Source organism: Uloborus diversus, chromosome 7 (assembly GCF_026930045.1).
Source record: "Uloborus diversus isolate 005 chromosome 7, Udiv.v.3.1, whole genome shotgun sequence".
NCBI lineage: Eukaryota > Metazoa > Arthropoda > Arachnida > Araneae > Uloboridae > Uloborus > Uloborus diversus.
In genome coordinates this window covers 109,767,100-109,792,846 of record NC_072737.1, presented here as the reverse complement: position 1 = coordinate 109,792,846, position 25,747 = coordinate 109,767,100, and the positions used below count along the sequence as shown (strand labels likewise).

Below are 25,747 nucleotides of genomic sequence, written 5' to 3'. Positions count from 1 at the left end.
CTTTGAGACATCCTTCTTGATTTGTGGGTACATGAGAGCTGCTGGAATTGGGAAGTTATATATATCTTAAAATAAAACAATGCGTGTCTTCCACTGTTTATCAATGATACTGCATGATACTTCATCTGAGGCACAGCAGTTACACATTCAGTAACACATTTTATCTTTCAGCAACATTCTACTCCGTGTCTCATCTCTAAATCGACTCATAGATTTTAAACAGAAAGAGGAATTTCGGTATGAAATTGGTCAAGCAACTCTACCAATCTCAATACGATCAAAAATTTGTAATACCGTCAAATCTAAATAAACCGGTTCAAAACCTGGTGTCCGCCAACAAAATTGAGCTCGTTGTCGCATTGAAGAGGGTATGGAAACAGTGTCAAAAAAGATTAAATGTAAACAGGTGGCAGAATCCGTGTGAAAAAGGATTAAAGCATTGAATCCAGCAAAAAATGACGCATTCTATTACTGATATTGTTCCTTTTGAAATTGTTTTTTCCACATTTAATTTGAATATTCTATTTTTTTCACTCAACATAAATCTTCATCACTATAAACTTTTGGATTATTCTGTCTAAGATTATTTTTAATTGAGTATATTTGAAATGAAATACACACTTTTAGGTTTAAGAAAGGTGGCACGTTCATTTAAATTCCTAATTGGCACTTATATTTGGTTAGAATTAACTTGTTTCCAAAAAGTGGGAAGTATTCTATTATTTTGAATTTGGGTTGAATATTATTTAAATTAAAACTTCCTCTTGTTGTCAATTGCTTAGTCATTGGCTGTGTTTTGGCACACAGCATCCAAAATTCTCAAAAATTATTTTTCAGACATGAACTGTAGTCAGTTTTAAAGTTTTTTTTTTTTGGAGCGGTGAAGATAAAAAATGAGACAGAAAGTGGAAAGAAAACTGAAACGACAAAACAAATTGGCGATTCATCTCAAAACAGGCAAAACATTTGGCGCAAAAAATCCACAGTCAGGTTTGGCGAAATTTCCATTCAAATTGTACCTATATTCAACTCTCTTTTAACGACTCTGTAAATCTGTCTTTCTCGGATCGGTGTGCAACGAACTGCATAAGAAGTTAAGAAGTTTCATGCTACATTCATTTGTAGAGGCATTTTCGTTTCTATGGGGCATTTTCGTTCCAAGAATACCGTCTATATACCGTGTTTAAAAAGCTATTGCAGCAGTCTTTTGGTATGAAAAATTCTCTTAAAAAAGATTGTTTTCTTGTTTTTTTTTACTACTGATTTTATTCCATGTGGGTTTGGAACCAAATGACGAATTACTGGGCTCTTCTTCTAAAGTGACCCTTCTACCTTCTATTATCCAACTTTGAAGAGATTCCGTCTCCAAGTCAAAAATACTAAAAATAATGGTACTCGACTTTGAAGTAGAACCCAACTTTAGACAAACTTTTCCCCCTTCAGTTTACTTCTCAAAATTCGGAAGTCAGAGAGAGAGAGAGAGAAAGAACGATGAACTTTCCACTTCATTCTATGCAAGTGTCACTGTTTGAAGAATAGACACTTTTGGTGCGAAAATGATGGCGGATCTGAAACAGTATGAATTTACGGATTTGATCCAAAAAATGTTTTCGATACAAATGTTTCTCGAGATAATTTGTCTTACATTATAATTTCTTCTGTATTTTTCATGGTAGATTAAAAGTAAACGGAAAACTTGAATTTGCATCATGCATCTAATTTATCTAAGTTATATATTAGAACTCCTTATGAACTTCCGGTATAAAAGTTGCACACTTCAGGACCAAAGTCGCTAATTAACTTCTATACACGAAAACTAATTTAATGACAAAGTTTTGCATTTTATCATTTGTGTAGAAATTTTGTCAACATTATGACTCAATTCAGTTTCATTTGCATCAAGATTTGTATTAAAAATAGTACTTGGTACATATTTAAAAAGGTCTCGGAGCAAAAGTTATACCGGTAAGTTTGGAGAATAATTTTCAGAAACAAATTTACTATTTTGTAAACGTTTGAGGTTGGAAGAATTTTGAGTTTAGCATTTCATCTGAAAATCCTTGCTGCAAAAGAAACCCTAACTGACAAGTCGTCAGAAAACTCTTTGTAATTTTATTTTCAGTCATTTTCAAACTAGTTTTTTTTTTTTTTTCATCTACCTCAAGAATATTCACAAGGGGAGGGGGTTCACTGCGCTTTTGAAATTTTTTCAAGAGAGGTCATTTTAAGGAGTTTTAGTCTCTTTTCATGGGAGGGGGGAGGGTTTCGTTCCTGAGGGCGGTGCCCTGTAGTATTTGAAAGGGACAACATCATTCAAAGGGATCCCTTTTCTCCTCCCCTTTTTTAGTGTCTTCCGTTTCTCTTACCATCCGATGTTTTTACCTAATGTATAAAGAAATAATGTTGACAATCATAATAGTAAATAACAAAAATATTCCCAAACGTTTTCACATTTAAGTTATTTCTTCCTTGAAAGTTGGTAACAATGAAAAATTAAAATCCTTTTTCACGGTGATATAAAAATTATTTGCAATTATTTTTCTGATCTTTTTGAAGTATTTTCAGCTTCATTTCTGAACTATAGATCTCTCATAGTTCAAGAAAAGTATACATAAAAACTATATATAACCAGAAAAAAATATACAAAAACTATATAATTTAGAAAAAAATAAATAAATCTATATACCTCAGAATATATATATATATACACATAAAACATGAGATACATTATTAGAATATTTAAAACATAAATTCAAAGATATTGAAAGAAAAATGAAAGATGAAAGAATAAACACTAAAGTATAATCAAAATAAATTTCCAATTTGTTTTGATTGTTTATTCATGAATATATATATATATATATATATATATATATATATATATATATATATATATATATATATATATATATATATATATATATATATAAAGCTATACAGTTCAGAAAAACTATTGTTGAACTATGAGTAATAGTTTTTATAGAGGTAGTAAAAATGACATGAATTTGAAACAAAAAACCCTTTGATATTTTACTTCCAATACTTTTAAAATTCAAAGTTTTGTGATTTCATCTTTAAATGTCAAACAATGGTATGAAAAACGAAAATAGCTGCAACGTACATGGTTCTCTCTCTGAACTCCTCATGGAACTCTCAAAAAAGTTTACCGACTGCCGTAAACAATATTGTTACTGATAATCGTAAACACTGTAGATAATAATAATGCATGAGGAAGACATCACAATTTTTAATGTATTCAAAATCTTTTCGGATTGCACAGTTTTATCTTTTCATATCTTCCACTTTTTCATGACCAATATTTTTTTCGCAGAAAAAATAAAATAAGTACCCCAAAACATGCATCTGCGAAAGGTAAAGTATTGTGTTTGGTAACGACAAATCATTCATATTTAAATCCAAGTAAAACAATTGAAACACTCACTTTGTCCCATGTGAATGCAACTCTTGGTCTGTGCATGATGAAGAAAGTGTTAATTTTCAATCCGATCATCTCTTCACCACCGAATAATTCTCGAACTTTTTCCCCAACTTGGCGAATGGTCATGGTTCGATCGAAGGCGATGGCAAAGGGGAAGAGTTGAAACAAATATACGTTCGAAACCGGCACCAAATCCGTATGTTCTATCATATTCCTACGGGCAGTCTGTGCTTCTTGGTAAGGGGTATTGTCGAATCTGTAAAAGAAAAAGAGAAAAAACAAATTTGTTGATAAAACTAGTTGCAAATTTCATCACGTGCTATTAATGTCTAATTCAGACTTGATTGAACCAATCCAAGAGGAAATCACATGAGCAGAATATTTTATAATTTAAGACACCGAGAAAGTATTGTTACAAATCATGGTCCCATTTAATTCTTATAGGCCGTGACAATCGCTGAAACTCATTTCAACAAAGAGGGCGCTACAGGGAACCCCCTGTTTCCAGTACGTTGCCATTGATTGGTTTCGTTCAGCGCCTCTTGTGGTCAAAATGGGCGACTTCCAATCAAAAATAAACAAACGTTGAACGTTGACATTGATTGGTGGATGCATGAGCGGATCATAGTTGTATCTGTTTAACACAGAAAAGTCATAAATTGTCAAGGCCCGTTAAGCGCCTTGACAATGTTGGTACATATGTTTGTGCACACTCATATAATTTGGTACATATGTTTGTACATGGCGCCATCTAGTGGCGCCATGTACAAACATATGTACCAAATTATATGAATGTGCACTAAAATCAGTTCATGAAGATTTGAATCACGGTTAAAAAGGAAAATAAAACCAGTTGTAAGATCTTCAAACAACAATCAACCACAATATTTGTATGAAGTAAGACAAAGTAAGACAATAAGAACATGTACGTCAAGCTATGCGTCAAACGACATTAACATCAATTTCAAGCAGTGGCGTAGCTACATTTTCTGCCGCCCGGGGCGGTTCCTCAATTTGCCGTCCTTTTGATGGGAAATAGTTAATACATTAACGAGCCAGAAGTATTTTAATCAGAATTTAATAAAGAAGAAAATACACTTGTCTTTTTCCCTTCGTATTTTTCCTGCAGAAGAAAAAAAAAGGAATTCAGATCCCCACCGAAATATTCCAAAACTTAAGTCAAAATTTGGAATTTTGAGCAATTTTGAGTGACGCTTATAGAAAAGAAGCTTGGAGCTCCCTCCAGTTATTTTTTTTTTTTTCAAAATTAAAATAAGTTTTATGCTTTTTTTTTTTTTTGGTGACATTAGGGGGTCAAGACTTCTCAAGCAAATTTTTCGAAATTAAAGTGTTAAAAAGCAATTTTAGGCTATTTTTGGATACGTGAAGATATTGGGGAAGATTCGGGGGCGCTGTACGGAAAGCTTTTGAACTAAACTGAAAAATACGAACTGTAGGATGTATCTAGTGGTGTAAGGGCCTCCCCTAACTCCAACAAAGCCTGAGTTTTCCTCTCGAAATATTTTGAAACTTGAAATCAATTCTAGTCTATCTTTGATGGCGTTAAAGAGAATAGGGAACGTTTTGAAGCTCTCTGGAATTTTCCGATGCCAAAGTTTTAAAAACTCAATTGCAGGCTATCTTTGACGGCATCAGTTCCCAAATGTTTCCAAAATGTGAAGTAAAATGGTTTTTCCGTCTCCCCTTGAAACTTTTTGAAAAGGACGTCCCAAAACGCGATTTTAGCCGTTGTTTGGCGAACAAAGTTGTGAGAGAGAGTTCGGAGGGGGGTCTTCCACCCAAAATCTTTTTTCAAAACTTGCTCATTTTAAACTCTATATCACCGAAAGAAAAAAAAGCTTTGTGGTCTTCCCTCAGAAATTTCTAAAAACGAAATTTGGAGTCAACTGTGTGATGACGTTAGATGATTACCTGCACATTTGGGGTCCCTACCTTAGAATTTTTCTAAAATGTAACTTTCAACTACTTTATGCTATTTTTGGAGACATTGGATGAGATGGGGATTTTGAAGTTCGAAGTTGATGTCCTAAATAAACATATTAGACTATAGTTAATCACGTTACAGGAAGCGTCAGAGCTTGACCGCCCTCAGGAATTAGTTGGTATTTAAGTTTTAAAAACTCAATATTAGGCTAAAAGATGAGACGGGACGTCAAGCGAAGGGGTGATGTGGACGTTATCCTTTGGAAATGTTTCGAGACTCAAGGCCTAAAACTGCGCTTTTGGGCTGTTTGATGACGTTAAGGGATAGGAAGGTTGTTTGCTCTTCCGAAAAATGTGACATTTTTTGAGGGTTTAAGAACGCAATTTTAAGCTGTTTTTGGTGGGTCAAAACTCACTGGCCTTATAACATTTTAAAGCTTTCTTTGCAACGTTAGACAGCGAAACCAGGGGAGGATTGAAAATGGAGCCCCCCAAAACGTTGTTTTAGGCTATGTTTGGCCAAGTTAAGGGATAAAGGGATGGTGACTGGCTCTCCTCTGGAAATTTTTCAAAAATAAAGTCCTAAAAATACATTTTAAGCTTTGTGACAGTAGGAAGGAGCTTAAAGGTCGGGGAAAGTTTCCTAATTTAAAGTTTTAGAAACTCTAATTCAGGGTTAATGTGGCTTCTCAGAGGGAGTTATAAACTCCCTTTTGGATTCGTGCTTGAGCGAATCACTTAATATTGAAGAACTTAAAAGTTCCCAACCAAGGTACGAGCACGACTCACCCCTTCCCTTCCCTAGATCCTTTACTGCTATATTACCAAATTTGGATGATTTTATTTTTCACTGATACCGGGCGATAAGTTTAAGAGGCCCTTTACATTCGATTCACCACACTGTGATTCATGAAAAGAAAACGTAGTGCATCAGAAATCATTACTTTTGATGTAAGTGTGAAAGGCTTTGCCTAGAGAAAATTTTACTGATTAAAAACCTTTCTTTAAAATGAATGACTAAATGAGTTTCTCATTGAAACTCATTTAACTCATTTGTTTTGCTGGCTTTTGCTGTTCAAGGATTTTTGCTGATATAAAACAGAAACACAAGCAATTATTATTCGAGTTGTGAATAAGCGTTTTGTAAAATGAGCATAAAATTCATTCTGTCTTAGTGAAAATTTTGTAATCAATGACCAATCAAAGCAATTGTTGAAATAGATGATACTATCTTGAAAATGAGCAAGAAATCGCCCACCATTTGAGACCTCTCTCCTTTTACTCTTGTTGTCACTTTCCTCTAGAAAAAAAAGTGATTTTTTTTTAATAAGGTGGTTTCCAAGCAACTTTCTTAAAATCAAGTGGTAATTTCATCATGTAACGAAACGCTATGAAATGTATTGTTTCTTTCGCAATAGAGAATTTAACAGTAAAAAGGAATAAACATGGTCCCTTGACTTTAGACTACCACCTCCCTCAGTCTGTAATTTCAGACAAAGGAAGAGAAAAAAACAAACAATAGTCCACAAGAAAAACTCATGTTTTGTATTAGAGTAATTTAATTATCATAGTCGTACCAAAACTTTACAATTCGAAGATTTTTTTTTTTTTGCCTCCAGTTATAGACTAAAAGCATGATTTCCTTATTGGAAAAACGCGTTAAATTTTTTTGCATCAAAAGTGTGAAATTGCTGCCCCCCAAAAAGTGCCGCCCGGGGCGGACCGCCCCCTCCGTCCCTCCCTAGCTACGCCACTGATTTCAAGTTTGAAATTGCATGTGATACTGTACCTATTACAAGTAATTTTGAATAAGCGTCATCCTTAAAAAGTGCACAAGAAACCAAAAAATCATATCAAACGGCCTTAAATTTTCGTTATCAACAAATTAGGTGTGTTACAAAATCTACTCAAGCTCTTACATGGCGTCTGTAAATGAATTTGCATGCATTGCATCGCGCACTTAATTTACTTTTTAGTTAATAATACTTAATTAAAGCTTTCATAATATTTCAAACAATGAAACAAATTCTATTTGTTCTACATTATTAATAGAACAATAAAAATAAGAACACAGGAGGATTTCTGTTGAACTTTTCGAGAACAAGATTCAAAATTATGTTCTTTAATCCCCGTTCATAACGTGTTTCGAGTGCACATATTGAATACCAGTTATGTTTACCACTGGCAAAATAGCAACATGAATGTCATTCGAAGTATTGGAAGCATTTTTTTTGGAAGGCTAGGGCAGTGGCGTAGCTGGGACCCGACTTTCGGGGGGGGGGGGGGGTTACTTCTTTTATCTCTCTCTCTCTCTCTCTCTCTCTCTCTATATATATATATATATATATATAGATTATATATAGATATATTATATATATATATATATATATATATATATATATATATATATATATATATATATATATATATATATATATATATATTATATATATATATATATATATATATATATATGTATATATATATATATATATATATATATATATATATATATATATATATATATGTATATATATATATATATATGTGTGTGTGTGTAATCGCTTGGAATTTTTTCCTTTTCTTCTTTTTTTTTTTCTTTCTCTTCTCTCTTCTTTTTCTCTTTTTTTTTTTGAGACGAACTTTTCGGGGGGGGGGGGGTTTGTCCCCAAAACCCCCCCTTAGCTACGCCCCTGGGCTAGGGCATTATTGCATTATCGCACCACCAAACGCATTTTATTTGCTCTTAATGACAGTGTGAAATGGACCACTGTCCATTTCCTACGCTGAAAGAGATTTTCGCTCAGTTGACTCACGACCAATCTGCGACCTTTAATGACGTCACATTGTGCGAGACATTGCTTCTATTAAGAGCTCTAATGAAACAAACTGACCAAGTCTGCTCCATTTTGTTTCTTTTGTTTTTCATTTCGTTGTTCACTCATTTGCACTATAATGGAAGAGACGCTTCTTGTACATGCAGTGGCCGCAGGTTCCAGATGGCAGGTTTATCAAGTGGGTGGGGGGGGGGGGGGGCAAGTTCAATGTATATTAATGTTGCACTAACTTTTCGGCAGCAATCGGTAATCGACCTTCGGCCATAGTCAGCCACTTAGACGATTATTCAGAATCAGTCGATTTTTTTTTAAAATTAAAATAATTTTAAGTAGGCTCTGAGCCAGAAACTGTTTAAAATGGTTATACACAATATAATAAATATACTTTCCTGCAACAGAAGGTTACATATCATTATCAGGGATGCGGCAGACTACGACATTGAAATTTTAGGGAGGGGTGGGTGGTAAAGTTGAGGGGTATTGTCCCCTTTTTTTGAGGGAGTCTCTCTCTTGGAGGGGGGTCTTTATAGTAGCTCTGGGGGGGGCACCCTTGCTCATGGGGGGATGAGCAGTGAGCACCCCTGTCATTATAAGGTAATACGTAAGATTAATAATAAGGAAGAATTAAAAAAAGGTTAAATCATTTATTTTGAAAAATATTTATTAAATTAATGCATTGTATACAAATTTTTAAGTAGGAGGATTTGAGACGATTACTTGTACGCGTGTCTGTCAGTTCCTCCCCAAAACGTAATTGAGAATACTCCGATTCAAATTCTCACTTTTTGTTATTCAATTACTGCATTCATTGTTTATACATTCAATTACAGCATACATTGATAATTTTCTTTTACAATTATTACCATTTTCATTCAATAAAAATTTTGGTACTATTTAAATATTTTTTTACTTTTTTTCTTTTTATTAACTCTTGAAGCGATGTTGCTTTTTGAAATTTAACTTTTCTGTTTCCTAGTAATCTGCAGTATCCCATGAAACCAACACCCGAACTTCAGCATCGTGCTTCAAAAGGGCCTTATAATTTCTGTGAGCATAAAACGCTTGCACAAAATTGCTATTAATATTTAAAAAGTAGGTGCTAAACTAAAAGTGTCTAACAAACAAGGGCTTGCAGGGGGGGGGGGGAGAAGGGACCCCTGTTGGCCTGGACCTGAGCCGGAAGGGGGCCCAATATTTTAAAAACTAGGCGTAAAATATAGGAGTAAACAATATGGAGGGGGCATACAAAAGCCATTTGTAACGGGCCCCCGAAATTTCTGTGCACGTCCCTGCTAACAAAATATTTAATCTTTCATGTCTGGTTAACAGCGAATACAATTTTATTAACAGTGAGAAAATTAGCTTATATAACTTGAATAAAATTTTGAAAAAATTTTGTTCAACCATTGAGCAACCTCTAAATATTTTAATACACTGATCAAACGTTTTATGTATAATTTTTAAAATAAATGGATTTTTATAATGGAATTATAAAAACTAGTGTTTGCCCAGTGGTCGAAATTCGACCATATTCATAAATGAATATTTGAGAAAACTTGTATGAATTTAACTATTTCTAACATTTTTATTTCTACTCTTACTCATGTTTATTGCATATCTGGAAGCATACAATTTTTATATGTACACAAAGTAACAAACAGTAATAATTGATTTCAATTTTGCTTTTTGTCTGTTAATCTCAAAAAATATGGATGAAAGGGGATGTTTCGGTAATGAGGTCGTTTCCGAAATTTTAAAAATATTTTTGTTTTTATGAAAGAGCATGCTTAAAACAAAGGTTTTTAACCATTTTTTAAATAATTTGAAAAAAATTAATTTTTTAAACTATTATTTTAATCGATGCGCAGATTGAAATTAATTTTTTACGCTTCTGCACATGGCATCAAAAGCGATGAAATCCCATTCACTGACGCCATTAGCGCACAGCGCAAATTATCATAACCTGGAAAGATGGTTGACGGCAAAACGTAAAATTTTGCTCTGGTATGGAGTAGCGTGCCAAAGTACATCACTTGTAACGTCATAAAGTCCACGCTTTATTTCCAAAATCAAACATTAAAAAAAAAAAAAGCATCCAAAGTTACGAACGAAACATTTATATCGTTATTCAAATATGCTGTCATCAACGCATAATGTATGTGATAGTGAAGGAACTGGGCCTGGTTAAATTTATAGTTGTATTTGAGTTATGGCTGTGAATGATTTTATCTATCGTTTTTGCGCCAACTTCAAAAATTATGCTTAAAAGCATTATCGATGGTGTTTAAAGAATAAAATTATTTTTCACTTTTTAGAGCAATTTTGAAGGCGGTTCTATTTTTTTTTTCAAAATTTTTTTATTTTATTCTTTTTAGTGTAAATGTAGGTATTTCAGAAATAATAAGAAGTTACCATCACGAAACTTCACATTCTTTTCTTAAAAATGCTCCATACTAAAAAAAAAAAAAAACTATTGACACGCGTTAAACTTGAAGCGATTGGCACTAAAAAACTTATCTTCGTTCCTCTCTGGAAATCATGCGTAGTTAATTTAATTATAACCATTTAAGTATCGCGCTTTTCCTAACTAATTTACATTCCACAGCATCTAAGTTGCTCATGATGCAATCCTGTATTTTCTTACTTAGCCCCGATCATCTGTTATCGGCATAGATGATAACGATAAAAATACTACATAGTAGTTGAGGCAAACCTAATGGTAGCATTGTGAAGGCTAAGCAGATCCTAATCATTACATCACCTCGCTTCCAGGTTAGGTTTACCCCTACTATGGAGCAATAGCACTGAAGAAAGGAAGATTTTGATAATTCACATAGGGTTACTATAAATCAGCAGGGTTACTAAAATAAAATTATTTACGCCAAAAATGAGCCGACAGCGCCAGATTCCCCATTATCGAAATATCCCTTGAAGAAATTTGATGCTTGCTTCAGAGAAGCCTTCATTCAAAATTATCATGACAATTACTATTAATGTTACTGTTATATGGCACCAACCTTTTATAACAATGAGTTTCATATTGTCGCGTAGATGAAGATAGCGAAGACAATGTGAAAGCCAAATGAAGCGAATACTCGTTAGGCTCAACTCGAGATCTTTATTCAGAACCACGAATGAACGTTACATCTCCTTATATACAACTTGAGAAAGTGCTGGAACTTTCCAGACTTGGAAAGATACAGAAATTAATAGAACATTCGAGAAAATACGGGAACAGTAGAAACGAAATTTTAGTAAAATTCACCTTGTCCTAGTCGGGATTTGAACCCGGGTCGCTCGTGTGGGAGGCGAGAATTCTACCACTGAGCCACCGTTATCCACGGATGAAAAGTGCGAACTTCGCTACAATATCATTTTAATCATTTAATAGGGAAATTGCATAAAATTTACTGTTTTTTGCCCATAACTTTTTTTCTAAAGAACAAATATGGTCAAACAAAGTAATGGGACCTAAGTTGAGCCATCCCCTATCCATTAAAAAAAGAATCATCAAAATCGGTTCACTAGGTGAGACGCTATGAGTGGACAAAAAAAAAAAAAAAAAAAAAAACATACGTACGGTATGAACTGATAACCGCCTCCTTTTTGAAGTCGGTTAAAAAACGCTTATAACTTTTTTTCTAGTGGATTTAGGTTATTGGACCTTGGGCGCCCTGACAATATTTTCGTTGGGAGTATTTTTTAAAGACCTTTCCAACCATATCAAATTAGAAAAAAATGGACCATCCGTTCGCGTAGAAAGAGCCATTTTGGACAAAAATGTGTTTTTTATTAATATCTCTGTTAATTACCGTTCGATTTAAAAATTTTTACTGATGACACTAAATCTCGGCAATAGCTACCGAAGAAAAAAGGAATGAAGGAAATCGGTTCACAAACAGAGGAGAAATCGGTACCGAAAGGAAACGGCTTGCCTATTAATACATAAAGCTAGGTGTAAACTAAGGAATTTTTTTTATGGCTTTTAAGCTCCACTTTAATGCACATACTATACTTAATGTTTCCTCTTACGCGGATTTATATATTTTTTTCTTTTGAATGTACAATTATTTTTATGCACAGTAGTTTGTTTATGTACCCTTCACTCAATTTACAAGTTATTTTAATTAATCTGTACTTTCATTAATTCTGACGACCTGGATCTCCCATCTGTTTTTAACTAATGAGGTTCTACTGCAATACGCTTTGTAGTTTGTAGGGTTTTCCCCGATATTGATTTTCGCATCGTCTTTGACAAACCTGCACAAGAAGAGGTGCCCCGATGGGAGGTCACGGAAAGTCACTGTGACCTCCCAAAATTTCTTTATTTTACAAATTTTGTCTGACGACTCGGCGAAATTTGGAGCTCTATTCGGAAAAAATTATCAACATGCGGCAAAATTTGAGGTTCCATTCAGCAAATTGAGAATTTCCGCCCTCCCAGAAATTTAAGTTCGGGTTGCTCCTGTGCGTAAGGCAGGGGTGCCCCCCCCCCCCCAAGTTCAAAGGCGCAAATTCCCCAAAAACTTTCCTCAACCCTCTTTTCCTTTTTTCTTTTTTTTTTGACTTGCTTTATTATTATTTAAAAAAAAAATATTATTTATTTATTGAATTTTATTATTATTTTTTTTATAGAAAAGTTATGTGCTGCGCCAATGACATACACACACATACTAAATAAATAAATGAAATAAATATTACCAGAATAAAATAAAATAAATAATTTAAATTAAAAATAAATCAATAAATAAACTTAAATGAACAAATGAAAAAAAAATTAAAAAATCCCGCCCCTAAAAATTGATAGCGCAACTTGCGTCATAACCCCCCCCCCCCCCCCAGTGGTCACCCCTGGTGTAAGGGCGAATAGACAAAGGTTCGCCCATGCGATATGTGCTTGATGCAGAAAAAAAAAGAAAAATAAGTTCGATACCAAAAGTTAAAATGTGGAATTTTGTGACAGATCTGTCATAGCAACAGTGTGAAATCGAGAAATATTCTAATAAAATATGCCGGTTAATTCACTTAATGGGTAACAAAATGTCGGTTATCACACCTTGGACTAAGGGCGCATTACTTTTATTTATTTGTAACAGGATAGAATCGAGAATTATGTTTATTTCCGCTTTTGGCGTTATCGCTTCTAATTATAGCTTCCTTATGTAATTATTTAAATATAAGTGTCTATATATTGTACGATTTGTCCTTTTTCGCATATGTAGGTCATGCAATGTTTTTTTTTTAAAGGAAAACATTGCGACATTTTAAAAAGTTCTTAAATTTTGTGAAAATGAGTGTTGATTCTTCCAATTTTCGACAAATGCTTTTTATTCCTTGAAAGTCCGTAATCTTAAAATTTTAGGCCACTTTCTGCCAAGAACTTAAATTTTAACTCTTAAAGACTTTTGAGAATTTTAGGAATTTAACTGTAAATTCGATCCTAAAAAATAGAATTTTGAAAATTCATAAATTAAAATTCAATTTATTCGTTTTCTAAATTCATAAACTTTGTGAAAATTTTTTAGGTCCTTAAATTTCGAAACAATTAATAGAGTTCAGGAAAAAATCATTAAATATCCTTAACTCTTGAATATTAGAAAAATGATATAAGTTGTTAAAGCACTCAAATTTTTCCTAAACTGAAAACATGAACTTATTTGGGTTAAATTTGACTTTTGCAGAAAAAAGCTTTTTTTTTTTTTTCATGAACAACCCTTTTCGAGGGACAAATCTTTTTTCTTTACACTGAAGAAATATAGCAGCATGTAACGGCTATGTGCTTCAAGTTTCAATAAATGATTGTTTTCTATTTTTATCGTTAAATCCTAAAATAACCTTTGTTTCTTCTATCCAAAATTTCAAAATTGTTAAAACCGATCAAAATTTCAAAAAAAAAAAAAAAAAAAAAAAGACCCTTCAAAAAGAGCAAAAATATTATTTTTTTAGTACTCTACTCATTTTTTTTTTGCCTTCGGGGTATTAAATGATGTATATGATGTCACGCGTTTTAAAACAAATTTGATCCCTCCCCTTTTGTCACAAAGTGTCACTCTTCACCTTACCTCCCTCTCCTCTTCTTCCTCTTGTCCCATGTCACGCTGTTTTTCATAAGCAAGATGGTGTAAAAAATACGTGATGTCACACTTCTTGTTACCCCCTTTCACGATTTCATGAGCCCTCCTCAAAGCGTGACATCATTTGTGGACGATGCCTTAGGGGGCCATTAGTTAACTTCGTATAGGTCTCAGGGGGGAGGGGGGTTAGAAAAATCTCTAGATACCCTAACTTTGTGTGCGTGGGGGGGGGGGATGTCAAACCCCTTCGAACGTTATATTTTCCAAATCGATATTTTATATTAGAAATCGCGCGGTCAGGTGGTTTGGCAGGGAACATATTTCGTCTGCGTCTGTAAGGTATAAACGTTTTAGGATAAGCTGTTTTTTACTCGTTTTACAAAGAATGAATAGTATGAAATGTTAAAAGTATCGCACTATATATGGCATGCTTCATTTCTAATTAGTATCGCATCATATAATATATTTGAAAATTAAAAATTTTTGATTTACGTCAAACTGAGAGTTTTATATTTTATTATTTTGAAAAACAAAATGGAATCTTGCGTAAAAAGTAGGGGGGGGGGGGCATTGAAAGATCCTTTGTACCTTTACATCGGGGGGGGGGGGGCAAAAATGACCAAAATCATCCTTACGTAATTAATGAATAGCCCCTTACACTACGGACAGAAAACTTTTTACACTTTGAGGAACTATTTGAGCTTACCGTTCTCTTGAAGGAACCTTTGAAAACAAAAAGGAGCCCTTGAATACTGATTTATTTTTGAAAAGAAGGAAATTCTATCTTATCTAATGATTTCTACTAATTTTTAGAAATTTATACAACTTATAGCTGATACATTATTGAAAAGAGAAAAATTTGGCCTACCTTATAATATCAACTTCTTCATAATTAACTCAAAAGTTACGGACAATTCAACCCCCCACTTCGATATACATTTTTAAAAAGAAGAAAATTTGACTTGGCTAATGGTACTTTCATGGTCTTAATAATTTTTGCAGCACAAAAAGTGACAAACAGTCAAAGTACTTAGACATATTTTTAAGAAAAAAAGTTTACTTATTTGACGATATTCTTCTTTTAGGTAATTTGCGTCGTTCAAAGATTACCATCTTTGTTTATTTGTGTAATATTTGAATTTCATCACTTTTCACAACCAATTGTGCCTCCAAAACTCTCCACGTGCTGTTTTTAAGTTGCTCAGAAAGAAGAAAAAACGTTATTACTTGGAATTTTCTTAAGGTTAAAAGTTACGCTCCAAATAAAATTTCATGGTGTTTAATATAATGAATTGTTTCGACATTCATTTTCATAATATTGTCGAATATTTATTTTCACTTAGCGGGTTTAGAAGCGTCGTGTTTTTCATAAACACATGGCAGATTTTGAATTAGTTGGTCGCACTATCGATTTTCCCTTCTCAAGTTTTCGGAAGCACACACAATTCGCAATTTTAAACTCCTGAATCAATGAATAAATAAAAAATGATTTACTGAACGTAGCAGATTCTGGAGGCACAACAGCGATAAATTACCTTTTCTACCCCCTCCCCCCTCTCTCACACACACACACCAAAAAAATTCAATTTCTGTAGGTCAGGATCTCAGAGCTCGAATTTCTTACAAATAAAACAGTGCAGGTCTACATTCAATTTGAATTTCGTCTAACATACCGAAATTCGTTGAAAAATAAAAGGTACTGTTTTCATAAGCTCCATGCAAATTTAAAGAGTACTGTCTGACCACGGATTGGATGGAGAGGCAAACATCCGCTTTACACGCGGAAATGGACGCATCTATTAGTTTTCAGGGATGTCAGATTTTGCAGATGTATGTTAGCCACTAAATTAAGTAGAGTCTCATTCAAATGAGCGGAACGCGCGCATTAAATTTTAATTTTCCCCCTCTCACTCATCTTAACTGGACGTTTGCCAATTTCATACAATCCGTGGTCAAACAGTAGATTTAAGAACATAAATGCTATACCTTAAATCATATATAAGATGGCATCCACTGGTTTTATTTTCATCATCTTCGTCAGTTAAAATGGTTACCTCAAGGTCAAGTCCATAGAAAGTCTGGGCGATCTGAACCAACTGCCCTTTCACATAATACCCAAATCCGGACCTCTTTGACGTATAATGCAGCCGGGCTCCTCCAATGTCCTCCCTTTCCACATAAAAAGAAGGGCTCTGCATTTTCGGATAACTGAACCGGATTTGGTGGTGGAGGTTATCAATCCCGTTCAGAAAATCCCTGAAGTACCTCCCGGACGCCCTGATGAGGGTATCATACCCGTAATGCGTAAAGAACCTTACAAAGCACTGCCCGAAAAAACACAAAAAGTCATCCAACTTATCTGGCTGCCGGATTTGCCTGCTGCACGCTTCGGCCAGCTGCGGGATAATACAATCCGGGTAAACTTTATGGCAAGTGAAAACTGCATTTTTGAACCCGATTTCTTCTAGGGCTCTGAACCACACATCTTCGCCGTATTCCGCCTGCACGTAGTGCTGGATGCTTTCGAGGAGCATGCCGTACATGGTGGACCGGACGTATTCAGCGGCGGATATGAAGTGGCCGTATTCGCCGCCGCTCCTGGAGTCGGGTTTTCGGTTTCGCGGGTGTGTGCTTGCGTCGCAGTTTGTCGTTGGCGGTCATTGTGTTTTGTTTGGACTTTTCCCCCCTCCGTGGAACCTCGGCGCTTGGCGCTTTGGCGGACTGACTATTTCATGTTCTAAGATCAACCCTCTTTCTGCTTATTTCTCTCTCTTTTTTAAACCATTATACTCTGGTGTATATCCTATGCTTTTTATGAAACAGCGTCTTCTAGGGGCGCCACGAACTTAAATTTTGTTTGCGAAATATATTTAATTTACTGCTTTGCTACGCAGTAATAAATACATTAGTAACACCTATAATAAAAAATTACCATGCGGCGCAGCGTTGAGAAAATTAATCATCCATGTGCCGCGAGAATTAAATATCGTTCAAGAGAAAGCCAAAAGCTTAGGTGTGAAAATACACCGATCACAGCAACACCACGTGACCTTGACGTATGAAATTTAAAGTTTCTTGGATTTCTCCGGGACCCCTTATCAGAACCTGACCAAGTTACAATGGGACCATCTGGGAAGTATACCCTTCCAGACAAATTTTTTTTTTTTTTTCAAATCGGTCCAGTAGTGTTGGAATAATTCGAAAACACACATAAAAAGTGGCAATACGAAATCATAACCTCCTTTTTTGAAGTCGGTTAAAAAATAGCAAAAAAACTACTTACTCTTTAGTCCGGCAGCGAATTTCTTTCAGTAGTCTGCGGCGCAAATTGAAAATCCTTAAAAATAGTCTGCAACTTAAACCCACATTAGATTACTCGTTAAGTCTAAATGAGATGCTAAAAGATACTAATCTTTTAAAATACGAGTCTGTGCTACCTGTAGATTATATCCCAGAAAATACGGTACGAGCCTTGACTCCTGAAAATTAAAATTTTTTTCTTTACAAAAATTTCGTTTTTTTTTTCACCACCTATTTTGAAATAGTCCGGACGCTTTCTCAAGAATCTACACCGTTTCTGCTAGTGGGCTCTTTTGTGATATTGAGATTGATTGTTGCTCCGACACTCAATTTTTCTTCAAAAACTCATATTTTTTCAGTTACAAATACATCAAGTTTATCAATTATCCAGGAAAGGGCTTGATACTCAGAGTTTAGTTTACTCACACTTGCTTTTAGGAACGTCAGGAAATTAAAATTTTTTGGAAGGGCTGAAATTCTCAATTTGCCGAATGGAACACTAAATTTGACCGAATGATGATAATTTTGCAGAATGCAGGGGTGCCCACCTGGGGGGGGGGGGGGGAGGTCATGGTGCAGATTGCGCCGTTGGAATTTTTAGGGGAAGTGGGTGTTTTGAGGGATATTTTTTCATTTTTAGGGGGAACTCTTGGTTTTAGGGGTCTTGGCAGCATTTAGGGGGTGCGCCCTTACTCTTAGGGGGGGGGGGACACCCCTGCAAAATGGAACTCCAAATTTCGCCGAATGATTATAATTTTGTCGAATGGAACTTCAAGTTTCGCCGAATGATGATAATTTTGCCGAATTGTCAGACAAAATTTGCCAAATAAAGAAATTTTTAGGAGGTCAAAGTCTCTCATCGGGTCGCCTCTTCTGGTACAGGTTTGTCAAAAACGATGCGAAAATCAACATTGGGGTTACACCTACAAATTACAAAGTATATTGCAGTAGAACCTCATTAGTTCAAACAGATGGGAAATCCAGGTCGTCCGAATTAATGAAAGTAGAGTCAAGTGCCCATACTTGGGACAGTTTTGAACTTTTACCTTTAGAAGCATATTAATCATATGTTTTCCATTCGAACAAAGTATTCTATTTTTCGGATGAGAATTTTGCCGAATCGTCAGACAAAATTTGCCAAACAAGGGACATTTTTGGGAGGCCACAGTGACTTCCCGTGACCCTCCCATCGAAGCACTCGTTCTTGCTTTCGAAAAACACAGCAGAATAATATAGTCCGGTCAATTTAGACAATGGAAACAACAAAAACTCCGGGAAAGCTAAATTTTTGTAGAGACCTTGGGTTTAGTATTACAAATAAAGTGCCAAAAGTCCCCATCGATCCCATGTGCGCTAAAAAAGTTATTTGGGGGTCAAAGGTCAAAATTTTAGGTTTTTTGGATTTTTCTCAAAAACGGCAAGTTTTATCGAAAAGTACCTCAGACCAAAGTTGTAGATCTCAAAATTCTCCATAAAAATGGTCCTCATGATTTTTTTCTCCAAGACCAAACCATTTCCCAGACATTGCCTACTCTCAAAAGACAGCCAGTCATTTACAGAATCCCCTCTACTCGCATGTCCCTTGAATAACATCTTGCTTAGAATAGTACGTGTGACGTCGTTCACATACCCAGGGGTGCCCAACCCACTAAGGGCAAAGGTGCACCCCCCCACATCGCAGATATCCCCCCAAAAGCAAGCCTCCCCCCTCAAATGAAAAAATACCCCTCAAAACAATCTCCCTAAAAATTTCGATGCCGCAATCTGGGCCATGACCCCTCCTAGGGTGGGCACCCCTGACGTACCTGCTTCTTTTTGAGTTAAACGTGCAGTGCGAGTGAATGAACGTATTTATTACAAGCGTCTACTGTTTGTGCTGATCAATATTTAAGAAAAATGTCACAATTTTGCTTTATTTGCAATAAACTTTGGACTGAAGGTGAAACTGTTGTGCTGGGCAGTCGTGGAATGCCAACTTTAATCGATGCAAGTGTCGGGAGAAATTATAAGAATGCTGATTATTTAAGAAGTCAAATGTCCGTTACAAGTCGCGTTAATTGCAGAAAATCATACACCCGGAAAAGTTCAATCTCTGCAGCAACGTGAGGATGAACAGGCCATACTTCAAAAGTAAGTCCTCCTCGTACTGTAGCGCGATTAAGTGAATTTGAATCCAGCTTTTGTTTTTTAAAACACTGCTTATTTTTGTGGCTGTAAAAGCGGATGAGGAGGCCGAGAAGAAGAAAAGCGCAGAATTATCGCAGAAAAATTCATATAGCATTGATTAAATCATACTCAAAATTTAAAACGTGCAAGCGCAGCTTTTGACACACCTCAGAACGATCTTTATCTAATTGTAAAAGGGATTCTTTGAATGCAAGTGTAGAAAATTTATGAATTTTTCTGCGATAATTCTGCGTTTTTGTTCTTCTCTCAGCCTCTACATCCGCTTTCTCGCCACAAAATAAGCAGTGTTTTTTTACAACAAAAGCTGAATTCAGATTCACTTAATCCCGCTCTAGTACGAGGTGGACTTACTTTTGAAATACTGGCCATGTTCAATTGGGTGGATTGAAGAAAATAAAAATCTGATAAACGCTAAGTAATAGCCCGGAAAAGTTGCCTTTTGTAGAGATATTTGGTTGTGCAAAAGGATTTTGACCGCAAAAATATCTTGAGGTGTCGCTCGCACCTTGAAGTTGACCATAAATACTTTAAAAACTGGAAAAAGTTACAATAATTTCATCAAATATCAAAACTTGATAAATTTGATGTTATCGCTCTTAAGAGCAGGGACTTTTTGTGTAGATTACACATTGCATAAGATCATTTTAATAATAAACTGTATTTTAAAGTTCCACACATGTGTTGAATCTTGCATTTGACCAATATAGTGTCAGAATTGAATAACATCGTGTTGCTCCGTACTTAGAAAAAAAATATTAGAAATTATAATTTGTGCTTTCATATTAATTAATTCTTACATAGATACGGAAAAAATAAGTAATAAAAGCATTTCTTATCTAGTAAAAAAAAATTTTTTAATTCTCCACTTAGCCCATAACTTTGGCTCAAAATGTCAAATTTACCTATGATAGAGAACAAAGGTTAAGTATAAAAATTAAAAAAAAAAATATGGCTTGCAACAGCCCACATAAGTCACCCTTTGAAACAAAAGACGTTGCTGAAGAAATTTTAATGGGTTTTGAGCCCTCAAACTGTAACCACATTGATTACAATAAAATATAAGTTTGGTGTGGCGAGTTGAACTATAACACTTCTCATAATTTTCATTCTTGATTGAAATTGTGGCTTGATGGTATTGTGGCTAAATGTTTCTAGATTCTAATTGGACTCGAATAAATCCATCCCTTTTGATTAGACAACAAACTGTACTTGACACTTCTTTCTCTTATTTTACCTATCGTCTCACTGCTTTAGTATGACATGTGAGCTTTTGAAAACCATACTACTCAGTAGGTACACCATCAAGCAATTTCTTTCAAAATTTTATCGAAAATCTCCTTTTTGAAAGAGGGAGCTGCCGAGTTTTACCAGTTCTGCTTATCGATGAGCTCCATAGTAGTCTCTCAGCTTCAAAATTGAAATCTGGAATTATAAATGTTCATTGTCCATCTTCGAACGTAATCCGTCACAAAACAAGTTCTCTGATGATGGTCATCCGCAATGCCTAGTGTTATATTTTTTAGATTCTCAAAGTAACCAATTTGCAGAACGAGAGCTGATGATCGAAACATAAGTACGATGGCAAGTTTGAAGAATTCGATTGTACAGCGAAAATTTACAATTCCAGATTTCAACTTGAGTTCTTTGATAAGCAGAAGAGGGAAAAACGCGGATTATCTTCTTAAAAAAGGAATTATCAGATAAAACTTTAAAAGAAATGGTGCTTTGAGGGCATAACTACTGAATTATATGAATTCCAATACCTCACGTTATACTAAAGCAGTGAGATGATGCGCAAAATTAGATGAAAAAGCGTCAACCACGGTTTGATGTCTAACCAAGAGAGATAAATAACTCAGAGTTGTATTAAAATCCAGAAATCTTACCCACAATGTATCACTAAGGCCAAACATTGTCAGGAGTCAAGATAATAATGCGACTCACCAGCCAAACTATGTTTTTTGTGGTTACAGTTTGAGAGCTCAAAAAACATTTAAAGGGGGGCTGTTTTGAGGGGTATTTTTCTCAGTTTTTGGAGGGGGCTGTTGCTTTTTGAAGGGGGGGGGGGAGCTCCGCGATATTGAGGGGTGCTCCCATGCCCTTTAGTGGGTTGGGCATCCCTGGGTATGTGAACGACGCCACACGGACTAGAATAGCCAGATGTTATTCAAGGCCATGCGAGGAGAGGGGATCTTGTAAATGACTGGCTGTCTTTTGAGAGTACACAATATCTGGGAAATGGTTTGGTCTTGGAGAAAAATCATGAGGACCATTTTTATAGAGAATTTTGAGATTTACAACTTTGGTCTGAGGTACTTTTCGATAAAACTTACCGTTTTTGAGAAAAATCCAAAAAACCTAAAATTTTGACCTTTGACCCCGAATAACTTTTTTAGCGCACATGGGATCGACGGGGACTTTTGGCATTTTATTTGTAATGCTAAACACAAGGTCTCTACAAAAATTTAGCTTTCCCGGAATTTTTGTTATTTGATCACTATTTTTATGTCTAAATTGACCGGGCTAATATGGAACGGAAGCATCAGTTAAAAGACATCTGCGAAGTTCCAAAATCAAGGTTGACTGTGAATCGTGCTATTCATCTCGTGGGCAGCATGCCTTCGTTTGTTAAGCATGCTTTTATCCAATTCTTTGACATGAGTCAGATTTAAAAAATATATTTGAGAGCAATCGCAACTTGCTTTCCAGAACGTGAGAGAAGAGGGGATTAACAAATGACTAATGATGATGCTCGTCTATGTCCCGTTTTTTCTTTTTAACTTTCTCATTTTCGTTTGAAAATAGTTAACTTTTAAAAACTTCATTTATATTTAAAATAGCATGCAAACAAAAAGTGTGCAGTACATTTTTCGTGATCTTTTTGAAACAAAGTATTAGCCATCTGAACTGAGGTGCTATGTCCTAAATTGGACAGGTAACACAGACTCGTATTTTTAAAGATTAGTATCTTTTAGCATCTCATTTAGACTTAACGAGTAATCTAATGTGGGTTTAAGTTGCAGACTATTTTTAGGATTTTCAATTTAGTCAGCTCTTTAATAGCTAAAATAAAACTTTCTCTTAACTTTCTGACAAATTTGAACGTGCGATTACGTTCTTCGAAAACAAGTTTAAATGGCCTTCTATATTAAGATACTTTTAATCATCTGCCTGCTCAATTTTTTAAGGAAGTCACTTCAAAATATACATATTTTTAAAAATAATAAACTAAAATGTAAAAATATATGTATTTTAAATTTATAGGTAATATATATTATGCCTACCATGAAAAACAAGTATCAAGTCCTATTTTGCCATCTTTGCCCCAAATTCAAGTTACTTCATGATCCCTTCCCTCCGTTTGGGCAGCAATATATCGTGAGATTCTCGATTGAAATGGGAGCAGTTTGACTAACAAAATGACGAGCTGTGAACTACACACATCAGAAAACGCATTTCGGACAATAAAACGATAAAATAGGGGGGGAAAGTTTTTAAACATACGTCAAGCACGTGGAAATAGCGAGATGAGCAAATTTTACTATATTTACACTGCTTGTGTATAGTGTGGTCTATGTTGCTTGAAGATCAGGCAGAAAACTGATATTGGTTGAGAATCAAATCGGAACAGATCGTAGAATTCCACAAATCTGAAATTTAATTTTGGAACCTCAAACTCTCGAATTCATAAATCCTAATTATTTTTTAGAATTGCGGCATCTATTTTCAATTAATTTTCATAGTAATGTTTTGATATCTTGATTTTTGTCATGTCAGTTGTCATTGCTGTGGTTTCTGTGAATGGCAATATTAATTACATGTTTAGATTCCTTTACGTATCCTGGTCGTTTCTTTAGGCTAATCATACGGGCAATTAATTCATATTACGAACAGCGCGAGATATAGTAAGGCTTCTTTAGGTTTTGAGACACTAAAGTGAAAGAAGGGGTGCCCACCTAAGGGGGTCATGGCGCAGACTGCGCCATTTAATATTTTTTTTGGGGGGGGGGGGCGGGGTGTTTTGAGAGTTATTTTTCTTATTTTTAGGGGCGAGGAGCTTGCTTTTAAAGGGGGATCTTCTTGGTATTTGGGGGGGGCGCCCTTGCACTTAAGGGGGGTGGCCCCCTTGAGTGAAAGCAAAGATTTCTTCAGGCAGCTGTGCGCCATCTAGACTACGTAACAGACTCTGGTTTGTTGCCTTGAAACTCGGGAGGCATTGTCCATTTGAAACAGTTGCAGAACTGTGAAGTACGCGTTGCTGGCCAAGGCTCAAACATTCAGTATTTTTCCTTTCTGCCTATGTTACATGACAGAGATAACCTACAATGGTAGCATAAGTAAGTTCTCACATCCCATCAGCTTGGCTTTGATTGGGTCAGAAAGTCCTTAGGTCCAGTAGTTCCTCTATATTATTTATCAGAAGTTAGAGTGGGAGTTCGTTTGTGTGAAAAAAATGCACACCAAATGTTGCAGCTCTTTATTTATTTCCTTTTTTCAAAACCTTCAATGACATCGTTGTTTTTTGTTATTGTTTTCCTGTTTTTACTTTATTTATTATTCTTTTTTAACACCGACAATTACACCGTTGTTTTTTGTTTTTCGAGAATGCCGTTTCACGTAAGGGTCGTTCTCCAGAAAACGTAACTTTTGAGCGCAAATATTTTTCAATCGAAACCTTTTGTTTTCTTTTTTTTTTTTTTTCGTTCTTACATGAACGTGTTACCTACTAGAAGTAACCATAAACAATGGCTCAGCTAAGTTCCAATTATTTTACTCATACATAAAAAAAATAAAAAAATGCTTTGTTCATAGAAATTAAAAAAAAAACTATCAATATTTAAAAATCAAGGCCGATTTAATATAAAAGTAGTAATTTTGTTAATTGTGCATACAATCAGCTATTTTAATGATTAGTGGGAATATAATATTAAGCTCTCTTAGTTAAAGTACTATTTAATTAGTACGTTCAAATGTATGTTAAAAAACAGTATTTAGTAAATTTGAGGATATAATGGCAATTGATAATTTTGGTAGAATGCCTATTATTGATGTATTTCTCCTCTATTATTTATTTTCACCTCAGAAATAATGACATAGATAAGGTTTATCACAGAGGTGAGATTCATTGAATTAAAATTTTTTCCATTAATATAGGCCTAATAGATACATTTTTCAGCGAATATTTTTTTTTTCTTCGTTGCTACAATCTGCAAATGTTAAGCATATGAAAACATGTTCACTTTTTTTTTACATTAATTTACATCCCTGAAATTCAAGTTCACGAAGGTGAGAAGTCAAAATAACCATACTCAGTTTTTGAAACAAAAGCTATCTTTTTGTTTTTCGACAAAAATCTCACTGCTTCAACTATAGCTGAAAATAAACAAGGGGGCTCCCTTGTGTCACGGAGAATAAAATTTTATGTGATTACTGCCACGTGTTAATGAGGAATGGCATTTTATGTTTAAGTAACGGAGATGAGAATTTATTGCGACATGACTCCTTGTCCATCTAAAACTAACTAAAACACAATATTAGAAAAGTTAAATATACTTAAACAATCAGTATTTGAGACACTTATGAAAGGAATAATAAATTAATTAAGTATATGCTTTTTGTACGATGCTTTTGTGTAGGTTATGTGGACTGTATCTCAATAGGCTATAAACTCATTACGAATATAACAATGCATTTATTAAAAACGTGTAAATATAAAAACATACAATGAACTAAAGAAACTGAAAACACCGCCCTAACCACTAATAGAAAATATAACCGACAAACAACTAACAAACAACTAACTGGCAAAAATAATCAAAATCAATTTTTTATAACATAGGGGCATTTGTGTGCGCACCTACTTGACGCATACTGCCAACGCGTCCTCTACTTTAATATATGCAAGGGATTTAACATTCCCCCGCGATTGAAATTACTATTTCAATACAACATTCAAAACAATTAAA

General features: G+C 34.8%; 1 protein-coding gene across 1 annotated transcript in view; it reads right to left on the bottom strand.

Annotated features, from left to right (window-relative positions):
- LOC129226635 (soluble guanylate cyclase 88E-like) overlaps positions 1–16,837 on the bottom strand; it is a 76,748-nt gene extending 59,911 nt beyond the window's left edge. The window contains 2 exon segments of the mRNA XM_054861264.1: positions 3,443–3,695; positions 16,281–16,837. Of these exon segments, the coding sequence (XP_054717239.1) occupies positions 3,443–3,695; positions 16,281–16,837 (810 nt within the window).
- Positions 16,838–25,747: the final 8,910 nt, after the last annotated feature.